This window comes from Pantherophis guttatus, chromosome 16, assembly GCF_059756535.1.
Source record: "Pantherophis guttatus breed Tessera chromosome 16, ASM5975653v1, whole genome shotgun sequence".
Classification (NCBI taxonomy): domain Eukaryota; kingdom Metazoa; phylum Chordata; class Lepidosauria; order Squamata; family Colubridae; genus Pantherophis; species Pantherophis guttatus.
The window spans coordinates 1,056,762-1,074,954 of record NC_142078.1 but is presented as its reverse complement, the minus strand read 5'-3'; the positions used below and the strand labels follow the sequence as shown (position 1 = coordinate 1,074,954).

The following is an 18,193-nucleotide window of genomic DNA, read 5'->3' as shown; positions in this document are numbered from 1 at the left end:
AGCAGGAGAACCTATAGTACTATTTCAGGTAGGTGACTATCGAGACTCTTCTTAAAAACATCCATTGATGGAGCGCCCATGATTTCTGGTGGCAAGCCATTCCACTGGTTAACTGTCCTCCCTGTTAACCCTTAATTCCAGGTTGCTTCTCTTCTTGATGAGTTTCCATCCATTGTTTCTTGTCCTTCAGGTGCTCTGGAGAATAATTTGACTCCCTCTCCTTTGTGGCAGCCGCTCAAATATTAGAAGACTGCTCTCATGTCACCCCTAATTCTTCTTTTCATCAGACTAGACAGACCCACTTCCAGCAACTGTTCTTTATATGTTTTTGTCTCCAGGCCTTTGATCATCTTAGTGGCTCTTCTTTGAACTTTTTCCAAAGTCTCAACATCTTCTTTGTAGTATGGTGACCAAAATTGGCTGCAGGATTCCAGTTGTGGCCTTACTAGGATTTTATAAAGAGCTACTAATACTTCACATGATCTTGATTCTATGCCTCTGGCATAGCCGGTGGTCCTCCAGATCCGCTTCAAGGTGCTGGTGCTCACCTATAAAGCCCTTCATGGCATGGGCCCAGGGTACTTGCAGGACTACCTCCTACCGGCCTCCCACCGCCCAGTGATGTCAGCACGTCAAGATGCATTTATCCTAGTGCTGACATAAGAAGGAGAATGCAGGCGTCTGCAATGGGACAGTTGCCTTTCACCTACTTATTTCCTCTGGAGATAATGTCCCCTAGGAGATGGATGGGAGGGGGGAAATTCTTTGAATTGGAGCAGTAGATTAGGGGTGAATGATTGGGAAGATGGCCAATGAATGCAGAGGAGTGGAGGAAGGAAGAGGAGGGGTTTTGGGGCAGCACATCAGTGCCGGCTGCAACGAGTTGGTGTAAAAAGTACTGTGCTTAATAAAATGGAAATTTGTTTTATAAAAGACTTTGTTTGCGATGCAATTTATTTGAAGACAGCCTGAAAACCTGACAGTGAGCTCACATAGGACTGCCCTCCTCCGGGTCCCATCGGCCAGACAGTGTCGGCTGGCGGCCCCCAGGATGAGGGTGTTCTCTGTGGTCGCACCGACCCTCTGGAATGGTTTACCCACTGGGCTCCGGATGGCCCCTGACCTCTGCACCTTCCACGCCGACCTAAAGACATGGCTCTTTCAGCAAATTCCCTGATCTGCCGTGCATTTTAATTTGGGGATTTGGGGTTTTTTAAATCGGATTTTAACATTTTAATTCTATTTATTGTTGGGTTGTTTTATTCTGTGAGCCGCCCCGAGTCCCTCGGGAGAAGGGCGGCATATAAATATGACAATAAAATAAATAAAATAAATAGCTGATTGTATCAGCTTTTTTGGCTGCTGCTGCACATTGCTGGCTCATATTCAAGTAATTGTTCACTAGGACTCCAAGGTCCCTCTCACAATTACAATTTTGAGCCAGGTCTCACCTAATCTCTACTTATACCTTTAATGTAAAACTTTGCTTTTCTCCACACTGAAATTCGTTTTGTTGGATAGGGCCCATGCTCAACTCAAGCCTAGCAACGGGTACAGTTGTCACATAAAATGAACTTACGTAAATTACTTCTCCATGGGTCTATTCCATGGCTTCTAGCTAAAAAGGTTCCCCTGCACAAGAACTGACTTGATTGTTCTGATCTTGTGGTTTAGATGCTCCTCTTATTTCCCCCAGTTAATGAAGGAGCAGTGATGGGATTCAACCGGTTCGCACCACTTCGGCCGAACTGGTTATTAAATTGTTAGCTGGCCCAGCCCCGCCACTTCCAGAAGTCCACACGTGCCCCGTTTTGGCTCCCAGGTAAGAGCAGGGAGGCCTACTAGGCCCAAAATGGGGCATGGGGGGTGCAGTGCAGGCCCCCGCGGCCCATTTTTGCTCCAAGGAGCCTGCAGGGAAGCCTACTAGGCCCAAAATGAGGCATGGGGGGGGGAGGTCCCCCACCCCCGCAGCCCGTTTTTGCTCCCAGGGGGGTGCAGGAGGCTGAGTGCTGCCTGTCACACCTCCTGGCCACGCCCACCATGGCCACACCCACCCAGCTGGTCATTAGGGTAGAGAACCGATTGTTAAATTATTTGTTTCCCACCACTGTGAAGGATGGAGAGAAGCGTCAGTGTCTTCCTCCTCCCCTCCCCTCTTCCTCTTCCCCGTTCACCCTCCCTTCCCCCCAGCAGCTCTGGGTATAATGCTATTACTGCAAAAACATACGCAGCATTTCATCTACCCTTCCTTAAGATGCCACCAGACTGCTTGTTCTTTACGGCAACTCATTCGAAAGCAAGATCCTGAATTAGGGAATCCTGAATCTTGCAGGAGTCACCAGCCCTATTTCAAGAGCATGGATGAAAATCTCCCTGCCTTCATTTGCAGATGGGTGGGGGGGAGGCCAAGTGAGTGTATTCTCTCAAAATATTTGGAGAGGCAGCTGTTCAAAAGCATACGGAGCCCTTCCCTGACGAGATTACGGTAAGATGCTGAGATCAAAGATTTGCTAAGTGGCTTCATATTTCAATTAAACAAGCAAGGGCTGCTTGTTAACTTGAATAAACCTGATTTCAAACTGCTACTGTTGTTCTTGCACCCTCTTTTGAAGCAACAATTGGCTCTCTGTGTTCTTCTCGTCTGCTGCTGAGCAAGAACGAACCAGGGAGAGAAAGTGATGCAGCCACCGAGGCTGGACTTCCCCCAGAGTGAAAAACACTGAAAGCAAATATGTAGAGTCCACAGAATTCCTTCTCAAGACAGACTAAAAAGGAAGCTTTCGCCATTCTTGAAGCTGTTGCAAGATTCCCCCTCAGAGGACAACTTTTCCTCGTTCAGTTGCTTAGTCACTTGTGAGTCCTTGTGACGCAACGGACATCAGTTCTCCAGGACTGTCTCTCCATCATCGAAGTTCTCATAAGCTCCTACTTTGTATTGCCAGAGATCGGACTTCTCTGCTTGTCTTCTGTCAGCCTCTTTTTCCGTTGTCTTTGATTGTCCCAAGCTTTGAGTCCTCCTGAATGGCTCTTCCCTTTGCATGATGTGTTCCAAACATCCAAAGTTTAGCTTGGATATTCACGCTTCCAATCTGGCATCCCGATTTCTTTTGTTCAGCCTTACTAATGATGCAAATGACACACTTGCTGGGATTTTCCTAACATCAAACCTGCACTTTCACACTTCCTTTTTTCACCTCCAAGAACAGATTCCTGAATCTTCCCTGCTCCCACGGCAAATGAGGTTCTATCACCCACTTACCTGAGGTTGTTGATATTTACTTAAGTTCATCTTCAAGAACCACCACTCAGAATTTCGAGCAAAGCACTTCAGAGCCGTGAAGGAGCTTTGATCAGAGCACAAGCAAAATTTGAATAAAGGAAGTGGTTTCCTTTGGGCTCCTGCCAGACAGGCTTCTCATTCTGCCTTGGGGCGCCTGCCAATGACTGGCATGGGTGACCTACCAGGGTCTTTTGGCCAAGACCAATGGAACATTTGAGCGTGCCAGGATTGCCCAGGCCTTGCTAAGCGTTTACCTACCCGCCGTCCTGGTTTCCCTGATGGACCTGGAGGGCCTTGAACCCCTCGTGGACCCTGGAATAAATTGAACCAAAGGAGAGTCAGAAGCTGAAGTTTTGGGGAAAACCTGGTTCTTTTTTTTTGCCCAAGAGGGCTTGGAGGAAAGGCCAAAGGACCCTCACCTCCCATGAGACCCCAGGCCCTCTACCAAACAGGACCACAGGATGGAGAGGTAGGCAAGGAGGCTCAGGAGGAGCCTGTTACTAGGTGCATTGACAGCATGCACCTGGGGGAGAGAGCTTGACATCGTGTTGATGCGTCTCCGCAGAATAATTATTTGGGAGACTGCAAAATTCAAGAGCGAGTGGCCTAGAGGTGGAGCTCTCGCCTCACAATGAGGAGGCTGTGGATTAGATCCTAGGTAGAGGCAGATATTTCTCTCTCTGGGCACAATGAGAATATATCTGCTGAACAAAACTCTGCATTGGCGACAGGAAGGTCAGCAGATCAGCGGCTCAAGGTTGACTCAGCCTTCCATCCTTCCGAGGTGGGTAAAATGAGGACCCAGATTGTTGGGGGCAAGATGCTATTTAGTATACTGTCGATTGTTGTAAGCCGCCCAGAGTCCTCGGAGAGTGGGCGGCATAGAAATATGAATAATAAAATAAATAATAAAGACTGGCCGCAAAAAGACCACGTCCACCTTACAAATCATTCCTACCTGAGGTCCCATGTCTCCTGATTCACCTTTGATTCCTCCACCACCTGGGGGTCCCTGGGTGAAAAGAAACACTGTTAACAAGGCACATCAGGAAAACAATCCTTGGGAGTCCGAAGGCCAAGAGGGGGAGGAGGGAGGAACAGGTGCAAAGGACCCAGCCCAAGAAAGCTGCTCTAGTGGTCAGGCACCTAATAAAAAGACTTGGCCTTGAGCACCAAGGAGCACTTTCCCCCATGCAAATCTTTAACCAATAGAAAACAGTCGCTTTCCGAAGGGTCTACAAGGGCCCAGCTGCATCCAGGCAGGAGAAGCAGGGTGCAGATATGGATTTAAGAATGGGGAGCAATCCCAAGACTCACCTAGCCCACACCATTTCAGTTTTAAAAGCCATCTTGAAGATGTGCTGCTGAATCTACCCTTTTAAGTTCTGTTCTCAACAGGCATTAAGGAAATTAACTCAATAGGATTCAAGCTGCTAAATAATGACTATTGACGAGTAATGAGAGTCAACAGGAGGCTGGAATGGAAGGCACGATAGGTGCTTCAAGTATCTAAAGGGCTGAATAATTGCCTTCCATGTGATAACGGTTGTTGTTCCAAGAGACAAGAGGAGAAACAGGCAATTAAATGACCAGAAAGCTGATTAAGGCTTAGCAACACTAAGACATCCTGCCCAGGGGGGGGGGCACCATAGGCTGGGGGGGTCTTTAAACAGAGACTAGTAGCCACGTGTCAAGTAACGCTGCATCCCCGCCTAGGAAGGGGTTGGGCCCTTCCTACCTAACCTTCAATGGAATCTGCCCTCGGAGTGTGATTTTTCTCAGAGTAAGAGTTTATTCCATTTTCCAACTCCTGCCCCCAAAACTACTTTTTTTCCCTGACTCCTTCACTAAGTTTGTCAGCAATGAAAACTGCAGTCCAAAGTCAGGGAATGAGGCTGTTTTATCCAAGACAAATCAGATCCAGTTCTTAAAGAATTCAACATCTTGCATAATGTGGCAGAATGTAAACATTTCTGCCGAACGCTGACATGAACTACAGAAAGCAAATACGTGAATCGACTCCAGCTTGGGACTGTTTCCCTCCATATCTTTTGCAAGGACAGGATCGCATTATATCCCCTGTGACCAGTGGGGTGAAGCCCCTTTGCGCTCTTGCAAAGAAGTTTGGGTAACAAAAAAACACAAAGCAGTGAGAACCTGGCACCACTTTGTCAGTGACAAAACCTTGTGCATCATCCTTCCAAACACACGTGAGTTCACGGATTCCAGGGTTGCCCCACTCCTGGCTCTCTGCTAACGGGCGCCTGCTGGTGCTGCCTGCTTCTACATCTCCCTTCCATCCTAGCAAACCATTTAACAAACTGGGATAAAGTTTGAATTGGTGTGAACAGTCGAACCATGGTTCCTTTGATGTGAGTAGACCATGAGGGAAGTCACCCCTGCTAGAAGAATGAAATATTTTGAGAAATATTTAAAAAGGCAGAATGTTATATTTCCCTAAAGGAGAAACGTGCTCTTGGAAAGCAGCCCCCACTTTTGTTAATAGCCCCAGCAGGACTGGGCCAGCCTAAATACAAGACAAAAGACCTTCATCTTTAGGGTGATGGGATTGAGAACCTCCAGGACATAATAGGATTATCAAGCAGCAGGGCTCATTGCATTGCAAAATCACCTGGGGACATTGCATCACCCTCCAGGCTTCAATCAAACTTGATTCAGACTAACATGACCCCACATGGCCCCATGGGAGTCTGACAGCAACCCATAGAATACATGTCCTTGCCACAGGAACAGGAAGCTCAAGGGCAAGGCTCTCCACTCCATGTGTTCAGCTGCCCGGGACCTCAAACCCATGTTCATTAACAAACCATCTTTCCAATCAGCCTCCATATTTCCAGTGTCTTTCTCCCCGCTTGGAACTGAACCAAATGGCTATTTCTTACAAAACCCATCATTCTTGGACAGTGTGGTTGCATCGTGCAAGAGTGTTTGCAGAGCCTTTGGGAAACGGATGTCCCTTGACACCAGAATAATACGACCCACATTTATTTGTTGTTTCACTTACATGAAACAGTTAAAATGTTACTACACTCCAGGCAGGTAATCCATAACATCTCGCCCACCCAGCCCCCCAAAAGTATGAATGACACAATGATGCAATTTTTGCTACCTTCCAATGACCCAAAGCCTTCAGGCCCTGGGCTCAGGTTGTACCCCAGGCCTCCCAGAATAGAAAGCACATTTCAAAATGTTTCAGTAGTTATAGACATTTATCCCAGGCCTATGCAGAGCCAGAACCCAAGCCTTCCTCATTGGGGTATGACCAAGTGAGGTGCTATGCATTCATTCGTCTCAAAGTTATGGGAAGTGGTGCCCAGCACTCTGGGGAAGGGGATTTACTCACCATGGGGCCTGGTCTTCCGGTCAGCCCCATTGGGCCGGCTGGTCCCCTCAAAGCCAGCTGCAGGGAAAGAGAGAAACAGCATGAGGGACCCTGCCAGGGTCTGGAGAGCCATCCAGGGGGTGCAAGGCCTTTGAAAGCCCCTCTTGGCAGAGTCAACAGCCCCACTGGTGGTTATAAGCATCTGGCTCAAATGCTTCTGGCTTATAGCTGGGGGTGGAAGGGGGGAGGTTCAGCAGTTCCCCACAATTTGTGCACATGAGGAAGCATTGAAGCCATCTTTACCTAGGATGCTGGAAGAAACAGGCAGGAAGCTAGATAGGGGTTCAGGGTCAGGGAGGGAAACCCAGGGCAAGAGGGGAGGGGAGGGGAGGGAAGAAGGAGGAGAAGAGGAGAGGAGAGAGGGGAGAGGAGGAGAGAGGGGAGGAGAGAGGGGAGGACAGGAGAGAGGGAGAGGGGAGAGAGGGGGAGAGGAGAGGAAGGGGAGGAGGAGAGGGGAAAGGAGGAGAGAGGGAGGAGGAGAGGAAGGGGAGGAGAGGAGAGGAGGGGAGAGGAGAGGAGGAGAGAGGGAGAGAGGAGAGGAGGGGGGAGAAGAGGAGAGGAGAGGGCTGACGTACTAGGACTGGACTTTGTCCAGGGGAGTCCAGTGCCTCAGGTGGCTCTTTGGCTATGCATTTTGTGCAAGGCTCTTCAGAACTGAAGGAAACCAACTAGCATATAAACACCCACACTGCATTCACATGTGTGACACAGGCCACTTAAAAGCATTCACACTACAGGTAACAGGCAACCTTGGTTAGTTTCTTTGAGGATGGAGGCAGCTGCAAACCCATCCTGTGAAGTGAAACTATTTCACCCAGAAAGAGGATCAAATCCATTCTGTAACCAGAATCAGTGCATTTTGCAAGCTCAGCACTAAGAATTGGGCCAAGTGTCACAACCGAAAGAGGCAAAGGAATCTTTGTGGGGATTTCCTCCCAAGAAAACCGGGGCAGACAAATGTGTTACTCGTGAGATTTACTTCTGAAGTGCAAGAGGGTTAAGGGCCTCACCTGCGCTTCTCCCTAAGGAAAGTACAGTCATATTCTCAGTGCACCAAAATAATCAGTAAGATAGATAGATAGATAGATAGATATGTATGTGTATATATGTATATGTATATCTTTATGTGTGTGTGTATATATATATATATATATATATGTAGGTCTTTGGTTATTCGGGTCTTCTCCCACGTAAAATTGGAAGTGTCTTGGTGACGTTTCGACGAAGTCTCATTCGTCATCTTCAGGCTGGTGTTCTCGGCTTCGTGCTTCCAGGAATATATATATATATATATATATATATATATATATATATATATATATATATATATGTATATATATATATATATATATATATATACACACACACATATATATGTATAGAAGAAGCGATAGACATCACGATCTCCGGAACGTTTAAAAGTTTAAAAATTTTATTTTAAAACTTGTGCTAAGCTTTTGTCGGCCCCTAACGACTTCGTCAGAGTATAAAATCACCATTGAAGAGCTGCTTGCTTTTATGCAATGCTGATCAATTTGGTCATTGCGCGTGTAACAGGTCTTTAGGACAATTCTTAACATGTGTGTGTGTGTGTGTGTGTGTGTGTGTGTGTGTGTGTGTGTGTATGTATGTATACATGTTTTCTTTTCTTTTCGTAGGCCTTTATGTGTATTTCTCTTTAGCCAGGTTCTTCGTAAATCTTGGTTTACGTAGGAAGAACCTGGCTAAAGAGAAATACATACATATATATATATATATACATATACATATACATATACATATATATCTCCCAGATCCAGATAGAGAGGTAGGAGGTGAGAAGTCGGACAATCTGGAATGATTTAACAACAACTTTATATTGCTACACGAAGAGCTTAAAATGTCACTGTCGTGTTTTATTTTTATTTTTTATTTTTTTAAAAACCCCACTAATTAAAAAGTCATGTAGCTCCACGAGAGTCAATAAATCTTTGGGTAGGTAATGGGGCTGTCCACATTTTATAACCTTGCAGGGACAAATTTGTTCCATTGCTCGAATTCAATACCTTAAAAGACTTGTGATTATCTCCTTCTGTAATTAAAACCCACCCAGCCCTGCAACTAGAAGAGTCAGGAAGTCCTAGGAACACAGATTAGCAAGTGAAGGGGAGTTGAGTCTTTAACTGCTGCCCAATTAAAGGAGGAAGCTAGAAGAAGAGAAAAAAATACCTCGGCTTCCAGAGCAAAATTCAAGGCAATGCATCATTTCCCAAAAGGCTGCAAGGCTTAAAGCCAGATTTAAAATCCCAAGCAGCCCCACAATCAGGCCAGAAGGCGCAGGTGGGTCTTTAAACTGGGCACGTCCAATCTGCATGTGAGGACTGTCCCTCAAGGAGCAGGGAGCCCTTGGTAGGACCACATGTATGTTGGGGGAGAAGGAGCCTGACTGTCAACCCTGAAGCTGAGCTGACCGGAGCCATCTTGGAGCTTCAGTATTGCCACACTGGAGCTGAGGGATAGGGAGTCTGGGGATTAGAGATAGAGGGTTTGTGTAGCCAAAACAAAATACTCTCTCTTGAGAACCAAGGACATTCTCACACCTGGACCGTGGAAGGAGGAGGTCGCCAGGCAACCAGACAGCATCTTGATTGGACCATGTGACTGATTGTTTGAGGTTGTGGGAAAACTTTCTCTTTTAACTAGGTGAAAACCGCAGGAACCTTCAGAGTCGGTTTTCACCAGATCTGTCCCAATATGGTATTTCCAATAAAGTTATTCTTTGAGGAATCTACTCGCCTTGGAGGTTTGCTTGATGTGGAACTATTACTTGGACACCAACCACTTTTGGCCCAATGGCTGCAAGATGCACCAGCATAGGGCAAACCAGCTTTTTGGGCTAAGGGGAAAACCACTGAAATGTAGAAAACACAGTGGGCACATTCCTAAATGAGGAGGTTCCTGTGTATAAATGGCTGCCTTGTGAGGTCTATGAGTAATATTGAGATGCCCACTAGGTGGCAGCCACGACATAGGAAAGTCAATCTCTCTACTGCCATCTGGTGAGGATTCAGGGTGTTGCGATGCAGCTCAAATCATTCTTTTCTATGGCCAGTCACAAAACACCTAAAGCTTTCCCTGACCAGTTGTGTTCAACTCTAGGGTGTTGTGCTCATCTCGGTTTCAATCAAACAATCAGAATAATGCTTGAAGGGACCTTGGAGGTCTTCTAGTCCAACCCTCTGCTCAAGCAGGAGGCTCTATACCATTTCAGAGAAGTGGCTGTCCAGTCTTTTCTTAAAAGCCTCCAATGATGAAGCACCTACAATCTCTGACGGCAAGCCATTCCAGAGATTAATTGTTCCCACGTTCAGGAATTTCTTCTTATTTCTAGGTTGCTTCTCTCCTTGGTTAGTTTCCATCCATTGTTTCTTGTCCTGCCTTCTGGTGCTTTGGAAAATAAGTTGACCCCCTCCTTCTTTGTGGCAGCTCCTCAAATACTGGAATACTGCTATCACGTCACCCCTAATCCTTCTTTTCTCTAGACAGGTCATCCCCCAAAACTAACCCAATTGGTTAGGTTTTTTTTTATTGCCTTGTAGGAACCTAGCCTGGTTAGGCAAACCAGGTTAAACCTGCCCTATGAATGCAGACACCAGCTTGGATCTTATTCCTCCATATCCAGCCAGGACCCACCGCAAGGCAGCCTCTGGGGCCACCAGGGGCCAGGGAGCAAAAGGCAGGATTCACAACTGAACTGACCCTGGCTTCAGCTGTACCATTTGCCTACCACACACACCCACACACACACTTCCTTGTCCTGCCTGCAGTGGAGTGTCCCACATGATGAAGTGGGCAGTGAACCTCAATGGTGGTGGCAGAAGGAAGGGGCTCGACTCAAAGCTGCCATGGGGCGTTTTGATGCTGGACCTCCAGAAAAAGAGCAAATCACTCTGAGCTGGAACTGTTAGGGGGGAACCTGGGCAAGTCAGAACTGTTCACACGTGGCAGGGTCTGGGATGCTGAACCAGCCATGGGTTGCTGACTCTGCATGGAATTGAGAGGAAAACAGCCTTCCAGTAACAACCCAACATTTCCATTGCTTAGCAACACAGTTAAGTGAGTTTTCCCCATTTTAAAACCTTTCTTGCCACGTTGTTAAGTGAATACTGCTGGGGCCACGGGGCCACGGAGAACCCGTGGGGCCCTCCCTGGGTACTCACCCTGGCCTGCTGCAGGATGGCTTGTGCTTGGGACTCCTGGGCAGAGATTAAGGGTCCTTTGGAGCCCCCGTCTCCACCCCCAGTGAACCGGAACTGCCAGGGAAGAAGAGCAGAGAGTCAAAGCTCAGCTGAGCAACCGGACAAAACACAACCATGCACAAAAGAAAAGAAAGCACTTTTGCAAATCACAATTACTCAGCCATCTTGCTGTCAGAGACGGTTTCCTCTTCTGGCACTTCTCAAGGCCCCCAGCCCCACACAAAACAAGAAGGGAGGGAGCCTCCACCCCAGATCCGTGTCAGCTCCCATGCGGCCCACCTATGGCCAGGCACCCATAAAAGGGGCAGAGAGAAGGAGGGCTGGCAGTCAACTGCTGAGGTCTGATTCCAGAGACCCTTGGAGACCCTCCCTCATGCGCCTCATGTTCCTCCAATGGCACAACGGAGCCTTGAAGACTCTCTCAACCCAACAGTCACGGAGGGGGCAGGAGGCGGGAAAGGCCCCCCAACAGCACTTGCCAGGAGAGGAAGAAACAGGGGGTCTTGGGGGTTGATCCACAGAATTGGGCCTTGGGGATCTCTTCGTGCAGGGCAACTGCCCCCTGGTTGTGAGGCTGACAAGGGGGCCTGAGAGAGTCCCAACCACACTCATTCTGGAGGGCCGAGACCTGAGCTGTATTCTCCCAAATGGAGGTGGCCTTCCTTGTCTTTCTCCTCCTCAACTCCCCCGAAGGAGCCAAAGCCTTGACAGGAGCATTAGTCAGTTTAATCTCTCCCTGTCCAGAGCATTTCATTTCCCGAGTTTTCTTCCCGTTTGTTTGCTGGCTTCTGGTTCTGCAAACTGCAGCGGCCACTCAATTGTCAGGCTCTCCCTCTGGCACAAGGAGGGCACAGAACCATTTGGCTGCCCACGGCTGACCCTGAGCCTTCCGAAGCAGCCTCGGGATTTGCAATCCCCTCATTCCGATCCCTGTTTCCTGGACGGAGGTTCTGGTTGAATTTGGGGATCCCGCAGTTCCACGTCTCTGAATGTCGTGAAGCCAAGAAAATATTCAGACATCTCAAAAAATGGAGTGCCTTTATGGTTAACGTACATAAAATTGGCTTTTAGGAGAAATACAGTCATACAACGTAGAATTCCAAAGTGCCATCCTGGTCTTGTCCATCCTGGGCAAACGGTTGTCCAATCTCTTCTTCATAACAATGGGGCATCCACAACTCTGGGAGGGAAGCTGTTCCGTTGCTTAATTGTTCTGTCAGAATATTTCTCCTTAGTTCCATGTTGGATCTCTCTTTAATGAGCTTCCCCCCACTGCTTCTTGTCCTGCCCTCTGCTGCTTTGGAGAATTAAGTCAACCCCTCCTCTTCCCTGTGACAGCCCTTTGAGTGTTGGAAGAAAGCTATCAGGCCTCCCTGAAACATTTCCTTTCAAAATGTTTCAAGCATTCACCCTTTTATGCGATGGTTTCAACCACTATTTTCAAATAATGGAAATGGGAATAGAGCAGAGTCCACATGTAGATGGAGGAGATACAGTCCTAGAAACGGCGTAGTCAAGTCAGAAGACGGAGGCCTGAATGGAGAGGACTAGTAGCTGATGCGCCTGCCACTTCCACTACGCAGGACGAATGCAGTTTTTAAAAACGATTTCATCTGAATGTTCAAGAGGAACACATGGAGACAAATCAGGGGCTGGAGGACACGGAAGACCCAGAGGTGAAGAGGATCCCACAGGGCAAGTGGCTCCCTTGCTCTTACAGCATCATTGGCCACAGAGGGAGGCTAACCAGATCCCACTAACCAGCAGCCTTTGGAGGTGGACCTCTGCTTCTGGACTCCCCCCCTCCCCCCCCCCACCAGAATAGTGGCTGTAGGGCTGGGCAGAGCTTTGGACTTGAGGGGGGAAAGGTAGCTTTTCCCTCTTGGATTCTGAAGTGCTGCCAAGCCACAGCAGAGACAAACCCCTTGTCTGCACAGCCACTGAGGCAGGAATGAGCCTCCTTCATGGGTGACTCCTTCCCACTCCTTCCTCTGTAGCCATAGCCCTTAGACTTATATACCACTTCACAGTGCTTTAAACTCTCTAAGTGGTTTACAGAGTCAGCCTCTTGCCCCCAACAATCTGGGTCCTCATTTTACCCACTTCGGAAGGACAGAAGGCTGAGTCAACCTTGAGCCTGGTGAGACTCAAACTGCCAAATTGCAGGCAGCTGGCAGTCAGCAGAAGGAGCCTGCAGTACTGCACTCTAACCACTGCGCCACCGCGGCTCTCAATGGGTCTGCAGTCTCTACTCAAGGGAAGAAGCAAGCCCTGGAAAGGCTTTGTGGCTCAGTTGTACTCACCGGCAGCATCAGCATTGTCCCAGGCGGGCCTGGCAAACCATCAGCACCAGGAAGCCCTGCACGTCCGGGTGGACCCTGGCAAAGGAGAGCAAGAAGGACATCATTGGACACAGCAAGGTTGGCACAAAAAAAAGTCAGGCTGAGCTGAGATAGCACCACGGCCCCTCCGTCCCTATCTGAATTCTAGGCAGGCAGTCAAAATCTGGTTGATTTGATCTGGAATTCGGCTTGGTTGACCTGGCCACGAATGAATCTTAGCACTGGGTCCAAAAGGGGCCATTGGAACTGAGAGTGCTGGGAAAATTACCCCCGGGAGGTCCTTCTTCAACCATTGCCTGCCAAGAGACCCATCAATGCCCTGGGCTGGGAGCTCTGCCAGCCCTGCCACCTTTCACAAAGCCGAGGGCTGCCAAACCTTTGAACCAAAATACCTGCCAGGTTTTGGATCCTTCAGGAAAGGTTGCACTGAGAAGTGGGGAAGAAAGTAAACGATAAAAAGTGGATTTCCTTAAAAACATGTTAGCCCTCCTACTTGATATCTGTCATGAACGGAAAGAATATCTGCTATCGCTATTTAAACCTGTGCCCAGTGCCTAACGGAGGGCACACACTGCCCCAACCCAGTTCTCCTGGGGCTTTTAGGCTGTGGGGCACAGTGTGAAATCCAGGGGAGGGGGCCTAGTGGGAATGCAGCCAGCAGGGAGGGTGTGTGGTGTGTGACGCCGCCTGGGGACTCTTGGTCCATAAGCCAGCTGCCTGGGTAAAAGGGCAGGCTACGCACCAGAGAGATGCCACATCCATGCTCAGTGCACCACCAGGATGGCCCTGAACGAAGCCTAGCCTTCCATGGATCTTAATTCCAGAAGAAAGAGGCTCTGACTGTAAGGCAGGGGTGCCCAATCTCTGGGCCACAGCCCACTATCGGGCCTTTAGCCCTTCCATACCAGGCCGTGGAAGTGGCGGGTGAGAGTGTGAGCGCACACACCCGCACTTGCGCGAGCAGTAGGCAAGCTCGTGTGTGCATGCTCTATTTGCACAAGTGGTGGGCGTGCGTGCCTGCCGCTCGTGCAAATGGAGCTACGTGCACATCAGAGGTGGAATTCAGCCGGTTCGCGCCGGTTCGTCTGAACCGGTAGTGGAAATCACGGGTGGGTCCGCCCACCCTATGCCATCCTATTTAGGCACATTTTTGAGGCAGGGTGCAAGCGCAGAGGGTGCGCATGCGAGCAAAGCACATGTGCAGAAGGCCAGGCGCAAGTGTGGAAGGCAGGCGCGAGTACAAACCAGGCGCATGCGTGCATGCACGAAGTGAGCATGTGCGCGCAGGGCGAACCGGTAGTAACATAATGTGAATCCCACCGCTGGTGCAGGTGCGTGCTTGCCCATCACTCACGCAGAACCATCCCCCACTCACACCCCAAACAGTCGATAAAGCCGGAAAGTTGGGGACCCCTGCTGTAAAGGAGAGGCAGTTGCTGGGAGCAATAGCTCAGGCAAGGCTTCAAAAAGCAGTCAATAAAATATAAAACAGTAACGGATCTTGGTATCATCGATGCTCTTTAAATGACTTAAATACAAGCTCTTCCTTCCTATTTCACTGGACTTCCAATTTTTTTTAATTGAATTATAAAGTATTATAAAATACAAAAGTAAATAGAAAAGCAGTGGGGGGGAAAGGGAAAGAAAAGTGAGAAAAGATAAGAAAAAAAGAAAAAGCAGCACTGACTTCCGACTCTCTCTGTTACAATAAAACAAGGCACTGGCATCAAATCACAACTTTTTTGCTTTTTCATAATAATATGAACAAGCCATTTCCGTAAAGATCTATCAGCCTAATTGGAAAAACCCAAAGTCAGAGTTTCATTCTTCTCTATGTCAAGCACGAAGTTCAGAAGGGGTCTCCATGTATAAACAAAAGTACTTATATTTCCAAATTTAAACGTAGGCCCTGCGGAATGGGGAAGAGGAAGAAAGATTCTTATGGGGAAGGGGTGTAGATTCATGCACGATGGCATGGCCTCAAATGACCCCTTCCGCGCATCCTCCCTTTTGGGCAGCATGAAGGTTGCTCACTCAGCTTCACAAGGTGACCCTCCATTCATTTCCCCCCTCCCGCCAGGGACGCAGCCCCCTTCAACTCTCCCTTCCGGTCTGAAAAGTGGGGCGCCCCTCCTCCTTGGTCCCTGGGGGCCATTCTGGTGTTGGCAGCAGGAGACAAGAGGCACCAGGCCTCTGCATTGCCATTGGTGGGCACCCTTGAGCTACATGCCCAGATGAAATGGAATGGAATGGAATGGGAAGAGGAAGAGGAAGAGGAAGAGCTGGAAGGGACCTTGGAGGTCTTCTAGTCCAGCCCCTGCTCAAGCAGGAGACCCTGTACCATTTCAGATAGGTGGCTGCCCAGTCTCTTCTTAAAAACCACCAGTGATGGGAGCACCCACAACTTGTGGAGGCAAGTCATTCCCGTTAGGAAGTTTCTCCTTAATTCCAGGTTGCTTCTCTCCTTGATTAGTTTCCATCCATCATTTCTTGTCCTGCCTTCTGGTGCTCTGCAAAATAATTTGCCCCCCTCTTCTTTGTGGCAGCCCCTCAAATACCGGAAGACGGCTATCGTGTCTCCCCCCAATCCTTCTTTTCTTTAGACCAGCCAAACCCAAATCCTGCAGCTGTTCATTAGATGTGGCAGGCAGCTTGTGAGACAGACTGGCCTGGGACGAAGGTGATCACCCCAGAACAAATCTGGAGCGTGTCCACCGCTAAGCAGACCAAGAGCTTCTTCTGCTGCCCTTGGCGAGAAGCGGAGTCCAGGCCCAAAGCTTTTCTGCTTTTCTGCTTCCAGACTGGCATCCTCTGGGGCAGACATTCTTCCTTCTGTAAACCACTTTTTAATGCTTCACTGGAGCTCAGCCTGGCCCGGTTCAATTTTTGAAAGTAAATCTGGGGCCCAAAATTAATTTGTTCAAAACACGGCACATGAATTAAAACATCAGAAAAATACAATATCAATGCGAACAGCCCACAAGAGAGAGAAATGCTGTTTTGGTTGCTTCCACCGGCAGAAATAACTTTTACACCAGCTCTGCAGGCGAAGGACCAGGTGTGTTTGTACAACATGCCGGCTTGATGCAGGTTTTATCAAGCCATGGGGAGCTTTTGTTTACAAAGGAAGGCATATTGAGAAACCGTATCCCGGATCTCGAGAGAAGCCAGCATCCGCAAACAGGACCTGCTATGCTTTGAAGAAGCCGGATCTCTTCCTTCGAGCCACCCACCACGCTGAGCAACCCACGGCCTTCAAAACGGAGGGGTGCTGCCCTCAGAGGTCCCGGGGCGTAACGAAAATGCCATTTTCAAAGGTTCCAAAGACCCTTGAGTAGAACCCCAAACGATGGTGTGTGGACCACTCCGAGTAGGAAGGGCAGGAGAGGCGGCTTTGAAGACCGGAGTGTGGCATGTGGAGGGACGATTGTGGCTCCCGGGCTGAGTCCACGCTTCCACAGCATGGAGGGACTCTCCAGTCCCTGGAGAGACGAAGCCCCCAAAAGCCTGCTGGGAAAAGGCAGTCGAGGGCTCGGCCACTGCCAGGTCCTGGAGCCCTTGTTCAGCCCCGCAGCAGCTCCGTGCGTACTTGCAGTGTAGGGTCTAATCCATGGGTGTCAAACTCAAGGCCCATGGGCCAAATCCTGCCTGTGGGGTGCTTAGATCTGGCCTGGAAACAGGAAAGGACCAGCCCGCAGTGCCTCTGCCAGCGAAAACAGAGCTCAGGGAGGCCGCAGGCTCCATTTTCGCTGGCAAAGGGCTATCAAAACAAACTAAAAACAAAGCAAAAGGAGAAATGTTTCCCTTTTTATATTTGAACATGCAAGAAGGGACAGGAAAGGAGGAAGGGAAAGAGGGAAGACAAAGAAAAAGATGGGAAGAGAGCAAGGAAGGAAAAATAAGGAAAGGGGAAGGAAGAAGAAAGGAGAATGAAGAGGGAAGGGAAAAGGCAAAAAGGCAGGCAGGCAGGCAGGAAGGGAGGGAGGAAGGAGGCAGGCAGGCAGACAGAAAGGAAGGAAGGAAGGAAGGAAGGGAGGGAGGGAGGGAGGGAGGGAGGGAGGAAGGAAGGAAGGAAGGAAGGAAGGAAGGGAGGGAGGGAGGGAGGAAGGAGGCAGGCAGGCAGACAGAAAGGAAGGAAGGAAGGAAGGAAGGGAGGGAGGGAGGGAGGGAGGGAGGAAGGAAGGAAGGAAGGAAGGAAGGAAGGAAGGAAGGGAGGGAGGGAGGGAGGAAGGAGGCAGGCAGGCAGACAGAAAGGAAGGAAGGAAGGAAGGAAGGGAGGGAGGGAGGGAGGGAGGGAGGAAGGAAGGAAGGGAGGAAGGAAGGAAGGAAGGAAGGGAGGGAGGGAGGGAGGGAGGCAGGCAGGCAGGCAGGCAGGCAGGTAGGAAGGAAGGAGGGAAGGGAGGCAGGCAGGCAGGCAGGCTCAGGGAAGCCCTACCTTAGCATTTGGCCACCACAGATGCCCCCGACACGAGCCCTGTGTCACCCCCACCATGGCCATGCCCACCCGGCCCTCTGAGGTCAAACACAACCCTGATGCGGCCCTCAGTGAAATCCAGTTTGACACCCCTGGTCTAATCCACTTTGACATTCATTTAGGGGAAGGGGAAAAAACGTTCTATTTTCCTAACAAAAACATCTCCAAGAGCATCAAGAAACTTAAATATTAAACTTAAATTCTTATGAATTTGGGGTGTTTTAAATTTCGTTTTCCGGGCCAATTATTTAATTGTATTTTAATGGTTTTTTAACATTTGTATTATATGTATTTTATTTGGCTGTTCACCACCCAGAGTCCTTCAGGAATAGGGCAGTATACAAATTCAATAAATAATAATAATAATAATAATAATAGCCTGACAAGGAATTCAGATCTCCTTTAGCATCGAAAGAGGAAATGGGCAGCCCAGAAAACCCCCCAAGCCCCCTGCTG

General features: G+C 48.9%; 1 protein-coding gene across 1 annotated transcript in view; it reads right to left on the bottom strand.

The window, feature by feature from the left end:
• COL5A1 (collagen type V alpha 1 chain) overlaps nt 1–18,193 on the bottom strand; it is a 222,335-nt gene that overhangs the window by 99,207 nt on the left and 104,935 nt on the right. The window contains exons 12-16 of the mRNA XM_034427172.3: nt 13,225–13,299; nt 10,883–10,975; nt 6,645–6,701; nt 4,239–4,292; nt 3,539–3,592 (exon numbers count right to left, since the gene is read on the bottom strand). Of these exons, the coding sequence (XP_034283063.2) occupies nt 3,539–3,592; nt 4,239–4,292; nt 6,645–6,701; nt 10,883–10,975; nt 13,225–13,299 (333 nt within the window). The remainder of the gene's footprint in view (nt 1–3,538; nt 3,593–4,238; nt 4,293–6,644; nt 6,702–10,882; nt 10,976–13,224; nt 13,300–18,193) is intronic.